The sequence below is a fragment of the Eumetopias jubatus genome, unplaced genomic scaffold, assembly GCF_037043125.1.
Source record: "Eumetopias jubatus isolate StellerSeaLion01/CBP00866 unplaced genomic scaffold, mEumJub1_p1.0 scaffold_7, whole genome shotgun sequence".
Lineage (NCBI taxonomy): Eukaryota > Metazoa > Chordata > Mammalia > Carnivora > Otariidae > Eumetopias > Eumetopias jubatus.
In genome coordinates, this window is record NW_028274813.1 from 60,023,041 (window position 1) to 60,037,201 (window position 14,161).

Below are 14,161 nucleotides of genomic sequence, written 5' to 3' on the forward strand. Positions count from 1 at the left end.
GTCTTGCTTTAAGTCAGGACGGACTAGATGACCTCATTGGGTCCTTCTCTGTTTAACCATGGCACCTTCATCATCAGTGAGTGTTTAGAAACTCCATGAAACAATGGAGATACAAAAGTATATGTGCAAGTTAAAGATGAGAAGGGGGTGTCTTTTACAAGTGGGTTAGAAAACTGGGCATTCACTGGGAAAGCAGTTCACAGAGAAAACATAGGAGACCAGAGATTTTGGGTCTCTCTGCCTATAATTTTGAATCACTGCCATAAAAAAGAAGTCTATTGATGTCTGGGGAAACTGAAAATGGTCATGGTAAATGGAAGCTGTATGGTTCATTTACTGCTATAAAGGATTCCATCAGCTCTTCTGTAGGTTATTATAGTTGCATTTGAAAATGTGAACGTTCAAGTAAGGCCCACTAAGCAACTACCCAAGATGAGATTAAAAACTGTGTTCGATGGTTTATCATTTTTCTAAAATGCTGGTTAATATCATGATTTACTAAAGAAATTTGAGTCAATTAAAGGGTTTGTTGCAGGAAATTGTTATAAATCTCTGGGTTTGGTTTTGTTTCACAGTTTTTCACCTTTGAGCAATACAAGAAATTGCTAGGATATGTGTCACTGTCGCCAGCATTGGTAAGTGAGAGTATTTATTATACTTAAGTGTGTGAGTTATTTCATAAACCGAAATCTGGAAACAAAAACCCTTTTGATTCCCCAAGCCCAACTACTAAAATATGAATTCGAGTTATTCAATGTCCAGCTACTTGTTGAAAGCCATCTTCCTAATAACTCACAATTTGGCTATTTTATAGCTCCCAGTGATGAATTTATGATAACAGTGATATGTGCGGAAAGACCCATATGAGATATGGTCAAGAATATAAAATAAAGAGTACATTTGTCAAAGATTCTGTGAAAGCCAAAACATGCGTATGTTTACATACTACGTACTGTGCATATCTGTTTATGCAAAAGTCAGTATGCCTAAAACATTTCCTAACAGGTCACTTTTCCAGCTTTTGCTCAAGCTGTAGGAAATACGGGACTTCAGGTCACACTGTAGGCAGATGCAGACTGAAGGACGTTTAGTGGCTGAGGAGAACAGCGATGCTACAATAACACATCTCAGCTGTTACATGGAAATCGCATGGTGATGTGAACATGGCTCAGTGCCTCTCTTCTCCTTCTTGGTGACTGCTGCTTTTCACAAGACAAATTAGAGTAGCCAGATGGCTTCTACAAGTATGTGTGCAACAAGAGCCCGAGAGAGAGAGAGAAAGTGCACTGATTTCTCCCTCCAAATCTGAAAAACAAAACAAAGCAAAACAAATGACACATTGGCCTTCCAACTGACAGTGGGCCTCCCAGCCCCTAGAAACGTCCTCCGGTTTACCTGCTGCAATGGGCCTCAAAACTCAACCAGAGAGGCAGTGTTCTGAGCTTCAGCTCTTTCGTTACTTAAGTTTTAAAGGTTCACTTCAGAATATTTACTCTGCCCAATAGACTGTCCAAGAAGAAATATCTGTTGTTTTTTAAACCGCACATGCCCCTTCTCTAGGAAGGATCCTGCTAAGAAACTTCTCTCCCAGACTCCTGCCTAAACAAGGTGACTGCAAAATAGCCTTGTACGGTAGAAGTGGCAGCATGGGTCCTAATATTAGCTCAGATTTTTTTTTTTAATTCCTCGCTGTCTTCTCTTAATGTCATTCTCAACTTTGAAAACATCTTGGTTAAGAGAGGATTAAAAACTTCCTAGCAAAAGACAATAAAATATGGTCTCCAGAGGCCCAGCTGGCTGTTCCTGTGTCGAGCATTGGTACCATGTGAGAGGCTGCAGGCTTTTGGACTCATGAGAATTAAAACAGAAATGCATTTGGCCACTCCAGCTACTCTAACTGAATGCATGCAAACTGTAGACAGTTGTTCTCTTTCCTTGAACTCATTTATTCCAGTTTCTTTTTGATACAGCTAGACACTTAAAGAGCCCTTAAATGTCCCCTGGTGCTGGCACATGAAAAGCCTAGGAGGCTGGGAACCCCACTGTTACCGCTGGTCTCTGGAATCATCTAAGTAATGTGATCTGCTGATAGCTGATCAATTCTTTTGACAAGGGACTGCTGAACACTAGTTCTGACAGCAAACATAGCTGAGTTTTATAGAAGAACAAAAAAGTGAATTACTTGGAAGATTGCATATAGTAAGTAATAAAAACCTGAACATCTGGACTTTAGCTTTCCCAGTCAGAAGAGTTTTGGACGTGTGTGTGTGTGTGTGTACACACGTGTGCACACACACATGTTTTGGCTTCCATGATGGAAGTCTGAGATAAATGAATAAAATATTTGGTCTGTTACCCTATGCAAATGTGTTTAAAATCATAATGAAGGGGCATGAAAGGAAAACATGATGAATTACTCCCTCTCCTTGAATCCGTATACTATCCCATTATTCCTCTGCATTTTTATGTGCAACAGGACCAATGGTTTTTGTAAAGCACTTCACAAAGGCCTTCACACGTTGTTTGGATCCTCATATGCAGTAGGGAGATTAGATAGCATTGTTCCATTTTACAGATGAGGAAACTGTGGCTTATAAAAGGCTGAGTGATTTAGACACAGAGTTGCAGCTTGCACATGTGGTGCCTTTGTGTGAATTATGCAAAGTTGCCCTTTCCCCTGGCAGGTGCCTCTCCAGGGCTCCAGCTTGGCAAGTGGGGTGCAGGCGGGACCTCAGCCTACACACACACACACACACACACACACACACACCTTTTTCTGTGCACAAACTAATGCACATGGCAGCCCCGGTCACACAGCCAAGAAGTGGCAGAACCAGGACCTGAATCCAGACCTCCCTCTAGATCCTCCCTTGTTCTACCTTGCCTTTTCTTCCAAGGTTAGGGAATATTCCTTTCTCTTTTCTCTTTTAGTCTACTTTGAAGAAATTAGAGACTCCTAGTAAGAGTTATCTGCTCTTTATTCTTCATTGGCTTTTTTCTTCTTTTGGCTGTATATAGAGTTCCCTCTTCTCCTGGAATTAGAGCTTTAGCACTAAAGAACTACTTTTTTCCAGCATCTGTTTTGGAAATTTGAGGCTCTGTTTCATTTTGTTTTTCTGGTGTGTGTGTTTGTGTGTGTGTGTGTGTGTGTGTTAATTGTTGTGGTTATTTTTGATACAGGTTTTCTGGAAAACCCTTAAACATTCTACTTTGAGGAAAAGTCGAGAAAGTTGTAGTTCCTTATTGCAGAAGCTCTTAACTGAGAGCAAATCAGAACCTGACATCATCTTTTGAGAGATGTTCTAGATTTTAACTGAGCCCTTCAGAACAACCTTGCCATTTCTGACCTCAACTTTTATTCCTCATTTTCTATGTCTAGAAGAATAGGGCAGTTATTGGGGTTTTTTTTAAATAGGGAAAGGATGAATAAAAAAATTTTTTTTCGTTTGTCAATTGTCTAGAATAGTGACTCTAACAACAGGGCTATACATTTGAAAGTTTTCAGCTGCACTGTTTGGTTATCTGAAATTTAGCTTTTTATAAATATTTTATTTTTGGTTCTTGAATTTTTGTAGATGTTTTAAAAATGAGGCTCTCCTTTTATAAGTCAAACTTTTAATTGTTACATGTGCAGACATTTTAATATCCACCTTAAATCACTAAAACAACCTTTCTTTTCATTAAAGGAAAAAGTCATTGTTGATGGGGCTTTGAAATTTTATTTTGAATTGTTAGGATGTGGTTTGTGGCTTCTGTAATTTCTTCTTCATGAATTGTCAGCATCTAATCAAGAACTAAAGCTGTTTAGTAATGGTATATGGTACATTTATATACGTTCCTCCATTCTCCACATAACATTCAGCTGCAGAGTGTAATGAGTAGGATGTTTAACTCAGTATACATAACTTGTTTTAAATTATTGATTGAACTTTTCTAGACGTTTGCCATTGCTGGATTAGGATCTGGACTAACAGAAGCTATCGTGGTTAACCCTTTTGAGGTAGTAAAAGTTGGCTTGCAAGCGAATCGGAACAAATTTACAGAGGTAATCATTTAATGTTTTCCTATTGGTGAGGGAATGTAAAAGAATTGTTTTCAATATATGTATATGCTATATATATATAAGTATGAACCCAGCTCTTAGTCATTTGTTAAAACCATAGCAAATTATTGTTAAGGAAGTAGCATAAGAAAAAGTCAAGTTTCTTCCACAAGGGAAGCGTGAACAAAAATGTTCTAAAGTCTGATGGGCAAACGCATGTTTACAAGTTTTTATTTTAGATTTGGAATGTAATCTATAAGGACTTATTTGGAAATGTTTCCCCTACTTTTGGCAAGACTTCTATTTCACATTACGCTAGAAGAAACTGAAGAGAAACCATAGAGGTGATAATATTGTGCTTTAAAAAAAAATTATGGAGTCATTTTTTAAAATTGCCGTACTCCTTTCTCCACTCCACCCACCGCCCTCCCCCAAAGATTCTGATAATCTGTCAAGCTTGTCTTTTGGTTTAGTCTGAATGAAGCAAGTTACTAAACCTGTGTAGACATCACTACTTGGACAATGATGGGTCCTGACATTTAGTCACTGGTACATGATGTTCCATGAAGACAGGTGCCTTCACTTCCTCCCAGTTGCCTAATAATTCCCTTTAAACCACCAAGTCCAACTGTTCTTCTTTTATCCTTTGGGGTGCCAAGCACCAGGTAAAGGAGAAAATAAGGAGATTGGCATGCTAGGTCCTTCCTTCCTCAGCATTTTAATTCCACAACTGGGTAGCATGTGGTATAAATTGCTTTGGAGTATCTGCTGACCTGAAGTTCTCTGTAGAATAGTTCCCCTGCCTACTACTTAAACAGCTGCTAATGGGTGGAGACCCCCCTCGCTCCCACCCCACTTCCTGCCTGCTGATACTGCTTGAGAGCTCCCTGGCAGCTTCTTGAGCAGGGGTGTGGGAAAGGAGAAGGGGCCCCGACTCACCTGTAGCTGCCAAGACCCAAGGAGGACAGGGTTGGGCTGCTTCAGCAGATGGTAGCCACTCAGATGAAGTCCATCCTAATTAAGGGAGAATTTTTTTTTTTTAAGTTTCAGAAGGTTGCCTTAATTGGGGTGATATTCGGCACTTTAATAAAAATTGAAAAACCTTGCATTGCCCCAGTCTTTGTTTTGTTTTCTATTTCCTTGAGTGAAGGAAAAAGGTGGTGAGGAATAGGAAGAAAAGAGAAGAAACACTTTTCGAATGTCCTATTGAAATGGAGCAGCCCGCAGTGAAATCTGTTCAAGGAAATTTTGATTTATTAGACTGGGAGAGTTACCAACTAGAAGAAAATTGTGGAGCTCCTCCTCCTCCCCGGCCTCCTTTTTGTCCTTGGGAAGCTTGTCAGGACAGCAAGGAGGGGGCAAAGGAAAACAGGTATTCAACTGCGGTCCTTTATCAAGGCAGCACATAACCGGAGGGACGCAAATGGGACAGAGCACCAAGGAGCACTCATGGGAATGAGAATAGTGAGTCATCACAGCACCCCTGCTCATGCCTAATGTTGTCTCTCCTCTGCCCTCAGGGAGGTTCCACACTGAGGCCAAGTAAGAGCTACTAAATGTGTTACTTGCGTTAAGGCCTTGCTAGAATACAGGAAACACACTTCCAGCTTAACACAAGAGTATGTGTACATGGTCCCAGCTCACTGACAGGAGTGTGTTGTGTGTCAACTATTTACGTATATGCAGGCAGGCAGTTTTTAAGTGGGGGGAGAACAGGCGCTTGTTTGGGGTCATTTCCTTTGCAGAATCCACTGAACTGGACTCATTTTTAGGTATTTACTTAGACAACACAAAAAATTTCGGTACTTTATAACCTTCAACGAGTCAGACTTGGTCAGGCATGTCAGCATTTATTTCTGACAACGATCAAGATTCAGTAGCTGAACTGAGGTGGTGCTTTATAGGCAATATTGATCAAGGAAAAAGGAGTTGGTGGTAGTCACCCAACATAAAGTAATGGAACTATGCTTTCTGAAAATGAAAAAAAAAAAAATCTGAGAGGAACAGATGACATGATGAGAATAGCAAATTTGGATTTAGTTCTTTAAAAATAACTGGTAGTCATTTTTGGCAACTGTAGCTATTTCCTATGTCTTTTGTCTAGGACCCACTAACTCCAAAGCCTTCTTCCATTGACTAGCACTTTCTTTTATCCAAAAAGGAGATACTTTTTGTTAATCTGTGCCTGGGTTGGAGTAATCCAATTGTTAGGTGTGCTCACTTCAACATTTGTATGGCCAAGAATACATATTACTTTCTTCACTCTGAGGCTTTGTCAGTTGTCAAGAAGAGTGTGCATTGGAGGTGATGGGTGGGGTGGGGAAGAGGAAGAGAAAGGAAGGAAGAACGGAATTAATGATCAATGCATTTAAAGGTTATACTTTTAAAAAAGTTTTAGTCCAAGTATAAAAGTAATGCATATTTATGTTAGAAAGCACAAAAAATATATCTCTTATGTAAATAAGTGTGTAAACATATTAAAAATGATCTATACTCCAGAGCAGTGCTGGCTGATACCAATATAATGTAAGGCACATTTTCTAGTACCTATATTTAAAAAGGCAAAGAGAAACATGAAATTAATCTAATACTGTATTTTATTTATTTATTTTTAATTCTGTAACCCAATACATCCCAAATATTGTCATTTCAACATGTAGTCAGTATAAAAACTATATGAGATATTTTACACCCTTTTCATATTTGGTCTTTTAATCTCATGTGTATTTTATGCTTACAAGCACACTTCAGTTTGAACTAGGACATTTCAAATAGTCAATAGCCATGTATGGGTAGTGATTTCCTTAAAGGACTGTGCAGGTCTGTCATGCAAAGGAATTCATACAAACTTCTAAATTGTGATTACCTCTGGAAAGGAGTCTAGAAGAGGGGGAGTGGAAGGTAAGCGTTTAAGGGAAGGGCTTTGTGTAGTTGAATGTTTATCATGAGAATGTATTCAGCATTACCTGTGAACATTTACTTTAAAAAGTAACATTTTCATCGTAGAAAATTTAGGAAATCCAGAACAGTATAAAGAGAAGTATGTAATCCCAAAGAAATGTTCTTTGGCTCTGCCAGGATCAAGCCTCCCTTTAGGGAGAAGTTTCTCAGCTGATTTCGGTATGAATGACTTGCTGGCCCATCTTAAGGCTCAATGTTGCATAATTCAGTTTCCATTACTTCATTTATAGTAGCAGAAACCCCCGTTTTTTCCTCCTCTATAATTTCTAAGAAACATTTAAACCTTACATGCGAACTATCAAAGAACATATAAACAGCTGTCTAGAACAGGAAAGCCACAGGTGAACTGGCAAATCTGGCCCAGGGTTGGAGAGAGAGACACCCATCATGCTTTTTACCATTTTCTAACATGGCCTTGAACAAGTTTCATGCAGTTCCCTCGGTGATAAAATGATGGCGATCAGTCCAGCTGTCTTACAGCAAGGCATTTCTGTGAAGCGGCTAGAAGCACAAGCTCTAGAGGGCCATCTCTGTCCCTGACAATGTGACAAGTTCATGTTTCCCACTCTATGGTCGTTTCCAATTTTGTCAAAGAATAATAGCAATAGGGTTGAGATGTGTATGCAAAGCTGTCAATGTAGCCTGTCGGGTAGTGATGGTTTAATGTGTCAGTAGGTGTTATTACATGTTTTTATGAGAATTTAAATATGATAATATATACAAAGATCTTAACACAGAACCTGGTACATGGTAGGCAGTCAACGAACGATAACTATTTCAAGATGCAAGTTGATCTTATAAATGCTTAAGTTTACCTAAAGACATTTATCGTGAGATAGTACCCCAATTAATATTGAGCAGTCACAGCTGACTCCAGCTGTGGGCACGTAGACAGCTTACTGGGTGTGGTTTTTTCCCTCGGTCCACGTTAGGCAGCGCTCAGCTGCCAGTACGATCCATTCAGCCGGAATTCTTTATCAAGGCTTAAGGGCTGGCAGCCTAGTTAGAGGAGACCTACTGACAAGGTCTTTAAACTCAGATGCAGATCTACTATCATGAACAGAAGTAGCTGGATCTCTGCTGTAAATAGCTAGCAGATAGCAGCAGAAGCTAGAGATTGACACAAAAAACATTTGAAGCCACTTTGGAAAGAATTCCAGCACAATCAACATAGGCTTCCTCTGGAATAGTTGTACAAAATTAACATGTATTTTATTTTGAGGGGAGGGGGAGCGGGAGAGGGAGAGAGAATCTTAAGCAGGCTCCACACCCAGCACAGAGCCCAAAGCAGGGCTCGATCTCACAACCCTGTGATCATGACCTGAAGCCGAAATCAAGAGTCAGACGCTTAACCGAATGAGCCCCCCAGGCGTCCCAAACATGCATTCTTGATCAAGCCCACTTAATCACTTCACATGGAAGTTTTGAACTAAGCTGATTTTCAGCCTTTTCGGTTAATTATAGTTACCAGTTGTGGTGGAACACTCAATGGATGGGCTGCAGGCAGAACGGCCACGTAGCTTGCTAACACCTTTAAGAAAAGCAGAGCAGTTTCCCTTATTTTGCCTATTTTGCATCGAGATAACTCTTGTTGTCCCCACCGGTAGCGTGCGTTTCTCAGGCAGCCTGTCTACTATTCAGCCCTTCTATCCTCCTGTCTTAGATATCAACTGCTACAGATTCCTACACAGGCATTGTGGATTTTCCTATTTCCCCAGCCAGAGGAGGCGAGTCAGCAATGGTCCTTTAAAGATGAACATCTCCCAAGAAGTTGCTACAGCTGAGAGAAGAAGCTCTGCAATGGACGACAGCTGAGGGCAACCATAGTCAATGTTAATCTTAATAATCCACTTAACATGGGGCGCCCGGGAGGCTCAGTTGGTTAAGCGTCCGACTCTTGATTTCAGCTCAGGTCGTCATCTCAGGTCCTGGGATTGAGCCCCAAGCTGGGCTCCACGCTCAGCAGGGAGTCTGCTTCAGGAGTCTCACTCTCTCTCTCCCTCTCCCTCTGCCCCTCCCCCCATGCACTCTCGCTCTCTGAAATAAATAATCTTTAAAAAAAATACTACACTTAACGTCTTGTAGGCAGTGATTGGGTGGGAAAGATGAAGGGTGGGGACTGCCACAGTCTCAGGGAACACAGAGCAAAGTCTAGAAGGAGGTTGAAGGAAGTAGGCAGATATCCCCCTCGGTCCTGTGGGAAGGGCATCGCTGGCAGAGGCCCAGAATGGGGCCCTCTTGAAGAATGGGTTCCTGAACAGGGGGGCCCTCTGGCTGGGGTCCAGGAGCAGGACTGGCTGAGAGCAGAGGCCGTGTCTGTGACATTCTTGGAGCCCTAAGTGCAATTCCCATGAGGATTTCCAGGAACGGCAGGTGACTTGCTGGCTCTGGCTGCAGGGGTTCTCCCCTCTGTGGTCTAGACTTGATTCTCTAGCCAGTCAGAAGTATGTTACCCATAAAATATGCTTTCCCGCTCAGTTTAGCCATAAACTCTTCTAAAAATACAAAGAAACTGTGGTTCATTTGGTTCCTGATACTTCCCTCATCCCCTTCCAGCTTCTGTGTCAAGGATTTCAATAGGTGTGCTTGTCTTGCCTCTATTTTTTAAATTACCAGCATATCAGTCAAAGACTATAATCCTTGCCACACTTCCTCCAATTCCAATACCAGAATCTTGGCCAGCATCTTAAAATTCACAGTGAATAAAGAAAACCGGTCTCTAATTTAAATATGCTTGACCTTCTGTGGGGAGCAAAGTAATCACAGCTTTGTCATGCTCTGGTTTGGTTCAGTGGGTGTAAAAACATGTTCAAATAAAATCGGGCTAGACCCAAATTTCCCCCCATCCTTCAAACTAAACCCGAGCAAAGTATTGTTCTGGTTTGTAGTCTCTTTGGCTTAGGACTAGGCTTGCCCGAGGATTTTTCTACTGGAGATGGTTGCATATCCAAGTCTTGCCGAAAGTGTGACTTTATAGCTTGTTGTCCTTATAGAACCTTTCTCCCCTCTAACTGGGTGCATCGTTTTTTAATCTATATATTTATAAGACCTAGAAGTCCCCTATCACTTGTGCTAAGCCAAGCGGTGCTTGGCTGGCATGCTCTCTGCAAGCCTGGAAAATGTGAATTTCTCCCCAGGAGCAAAATCTTGGATGAATTGTTTCCCAGTTTTTCTCTCCACTTTGAAATCTACTTCAAAGTTATTATTTGGCTAACGGGTTATGTTTTCCTTCCCTTGAGGTCTATAGGATTTGTCTCTGATGTGTGTGGATGGGGGACAGGTTTTCCTTCTACTTATTTTTACCTACATTACATATGAACATAATCATTCTCACCCCCAAATACGAAACTAAGTCTTAAGTGAATTGCAAAAGCCTGTTTCCCCTCTATTTAGTCTTTAAAGATGTTTAACCCAAGAAAAGAATAGTCTTCTACCTTTATGATATGATTGAAATTTTAGGGTGCAATGAACGGATAGCAAATGTGTCATTGATGGTAAACTCTTTGAAGATAGGGATTATTTAAAAAATTAGTTCAGGGTTTGACTCTGGTTTTGGATAAACACCACTAGATATAACTCTGTACACTTTCTTCTGGGAGCTTGGTAATCTAATAGAGATCAATTAGATCATATATGAGATCACCAAGCTTAGTGATTATTTTCTCCATAGGCAATTGACAAATGTTTAAACTTATAGTATGTGGAGTCAACATAAAGTAAATAGAAGGACCGCATTTGTGATGATCTCTTTCAAGAAAGAGGGAAGTTGAGTTAGAGAGCAAGCGTGTGGCTCTGTTTACGGATAGTGTGAGAAGCCAGCTTCAAGGGCATGTCATCGTTCGTGATGAGGTACTGAGTTAAGTTCAAATTTTCCTGCATTGCCATGTGAAACACTGCCTGGAAACTGTTCAGTACCTAAATTATTGCTTTCCAGTCTATGATGCTTGTGGGCAGAAAAGTGAATTATGTCTATGAATGCATTCCTATAGTCATCTTTCAACAATAGCTAAGGCAGCAGCCAAGTTGTGTCTCTATTATCATTTACAGAAAATAGACTTCAGTCTTCCATTCAGCTGTGCCAGGAACTCTAGAGTTTTGCTTGCAGAATGGAGACTTTGAAGTAATGATAATAGCTACCATTTACAGAACATATACTATATGCCAGATACTGTGTAGGATGCCTTACATGTCTTTTCCTTTATTTGATTTTTTCAATTTATATAATTTTTCAAATAGTAAAAGTATTGCAATGTTTTTTTCCCCACAAATCAAGTAATACAAAGCTATATAAAGAAAAAACAGTTGACGATTTTCACCAACACTCCCCTCTCATCCCAGTGCTCTGGTAACTGCTTATGCATCCTTCCACTTTTTCCAATGCCCACACATACTTAGTATTTCAAATTCCCCCACTACTCCTATATGGTAGGTCACTTTCTCCTGGTTTTATAGATAGGGAAAATAACGCCTAATGAAAGTGGTAGCTCTTAGGAACCGAACGTTAACATAGTTTTCTTTCTAGGCAACCGCACTGCTTTTATTGGGATCAAGAAATGTGGGTGATCGTGAAACTTAAGGGAAAGTAGGAAGTGTTTCTAGAACTAGGAAAAAGCAAAGCCTCCTCCCGTGGTGCCAGGTTTTTCCGAGTGGTCACCACAGCGTAGGCCCCTTCTTCCCTCCTGCTCGGCCGGCAGTGGCAGGGGTGAGGCACCTCAGCCTCTCATTACCTGGAAGGCCCGCGTATTCCTCCAGGGACGGTTACCAGGCGGCAACTTGGGGTTGAAGGAGCTGTGTGGAGCAGCATCTGGGAAAGTTTGTTTATGGCAAATTACCATCCACTCGCAGATTGTTTAAAAATTAGACCCATTCATCAAACATAAATTCTAGATAGAGCATAATTGTATTTGGCGTGTCTTTTTGTCCATAATCTTGCCCTATTAGAATAATCTATAATGATGAATTAGCGAAATATCTCAGTGAAAGCAAAGTGTAAGTGTGGGATTTTTGAGCCCAATTCCTCTTCTTTCACTTACATTTTGTTCTCAAATAAAAGGAAGGGATTTTTTTCTTTTTTCTTTTTTTTTTCAAATTTATGAAAATGCTTCAAGACTTTATTTGAGTAATGAAAAACATAAGTGATCTTCTATCTCCTGAGGAACCAAGGTATTTTCCTCCCTAAATGCAGCAACTGGATCTCCTCTTTTTTAACAAAGCAGTATTTTTCTGAAGGCCCAGATATGGACACTCACTCCATTGTGCAAAGGTCTCATCCGGTTTGCTTCCCAGCCATGTGATGAAATTCAATGCAACACCCTATTCCATTGGCTCTAAAACACAGCAGAATTCACCTTGCCCTGGGAAGCAAGTAAAGGAACGCATGTGGAGCATGCTGCCTTTTGACATGGTGTGCCTAGAGCTCTTCTCTGGCTTCGGGGATGGAGGAAATTCATTGACACACACACCCCATGTCTCTACCTATTGGCCATACTCTGATTGCTATTTACTCAGAGACAATGCCTGCTCCCTACACTTCAGTCTGTGGTCTCACAAGCTAATCAGAGCCAGCTATGGTCAGTAGTTGGATGGAAGAACTCCAAACAAAATAGCTCAGGCTGCCATAAGTCATCTCCGTGATTTGTTGGTAATCCTGGACTCTCCGTTGAGTAAGGAATCAGTGCCCTGGAGTAGCGCAAAGAATCTTCTCTTTAATTAAGCCTCTTAAGGACTTTTAAAACAGAAATTTGATTCCATATTTTATAACCATTGTGGAAGATTCTCATGGGTGGATCTAAAAATTATCAGCCTATCTCCCCGAATAAAAGCCAAAGCAAAAGTATTTAAATTTCTAGAATATGAGCAAAGTCCTGCATGAGACATTTAGCACAGCACATGGCACCTACTAGGCACATAACAGGTATTTGTTGAAGAAATGAATGCATGAAAGAAAAGAGAGTTCCCAGAATTAGCAGTTGGCCCTAGCTAAAATGAAACCTAAAGACTTTGAGTTACGTCAAATGGAAACACTCTGGCAGGAACCAGTGAACTGAGGATTTCAATAAACCAGTGTGGAGAGCAGTGTGATATCACAGTATAAGCTACATTCCAATCCATTTATGCTCCCCCACTTGCATTCTGGTGCAGTCGATGAAGAGTACATCTAGGAAAGTTATCATGCAATTTGGCCCACAACTGGTAACAAAATATGAAAATTGCAGTGAATCTAAATGTTGGAAAGAAACTGAACTGGTAGGTGATCTGCTGTGTTGGGTAGTATTGGAATCATTTGGTTGATGATGCTAATCAGTCACCATTTTTGTTTTGAAATGGAAGCCCAGTAATCAAATAAGTTTAGTAAAATTCCTTGTGTTTGCCGAGATCTAGTCAAATCTCTATTTTCCTATTTAAGCATCCCAGTGGAAATCATGTTTTGCCTTTTTAATTAAATATTTGCTTACATGTGTGTGACACAATGTTGCTGAATGAAGCAAAAAGCACACTTCTGCTCTTTATGGGGAATTAGAGAAGAACTCAGGTTTTTCTCTATCACAAGGCCCCAAGAAAAATGTATTTGGGTTATGATGTATCTGTTACCTGTATCAATTGGATTATTAAACTCTGAAACTCTTACCACATATGTAGAACAAGGATGTCCACAGAATGAGAACCACACCGGACGCAGAATCCTGCTTAAGCCATGTACCAGCATTTTTACTTTAGGCCTGCTACTTAACAGTCCTTGGTTTTCTCACCTGCAAAATAAGGAAAATATACCTGCTGCCCATCTTACAAGATTGAGGAAAGCAATCAGATATGTTACAATGGCAAACCTATGCAGGCTATAAAAGTATGGACTTGGAGTGGGAGAGGCCTTAGTTTGAGCTTTGGCACTACCTCTGTGATCTTGAGCAAGTAACACAACCTTAGTTTCCCCATCCGTCAAATGGGAATCTCACACCCTTGTTGAGAGGATAAATCACATGATATGTGTAAACTACCAGACATCTGTGATAATGGCTAACATTGATGAGCACTTACTGTGTTCCAGGTACCTGGTTAACACACACAATTATGCTCTCCAGGCGGTAAGCTGTGTGAGGTGGAGGCCCGGTTGGTGACTTTTTTGTTCCCAAACTTTGCTCCCATGCGGTCTTGCTTCTA

At 40.6% G+C, this 14,161-nt stretch overlaps 1 protein-coding gene across 1 annotated transcript in view; it reads left to right on the forward strand.

The window, feature by feature from the left end:
• The window catches only part of SLC25A21 (solute carrier family 25 member 21), a 216,305-nt gene that overhangs the window by 175,404 nt on the left and 26,740 nt on the right, over positions 1 to 14,161 (forward strand). The window contains exons 8-9 of the mRNA XM_088025167.1: positions 576 to 635; positions 3,938 to 4,045. Of these exons, the coding sequence (XP_087881293.1) occupies positions 576 to 635; positions 3,938 to 4,045 (168 nt within the window). The remainder of the gene's footprint in view (positions 1 to 575; positions 636 to 3,937; positions 4,046 to 14,161) is intronic.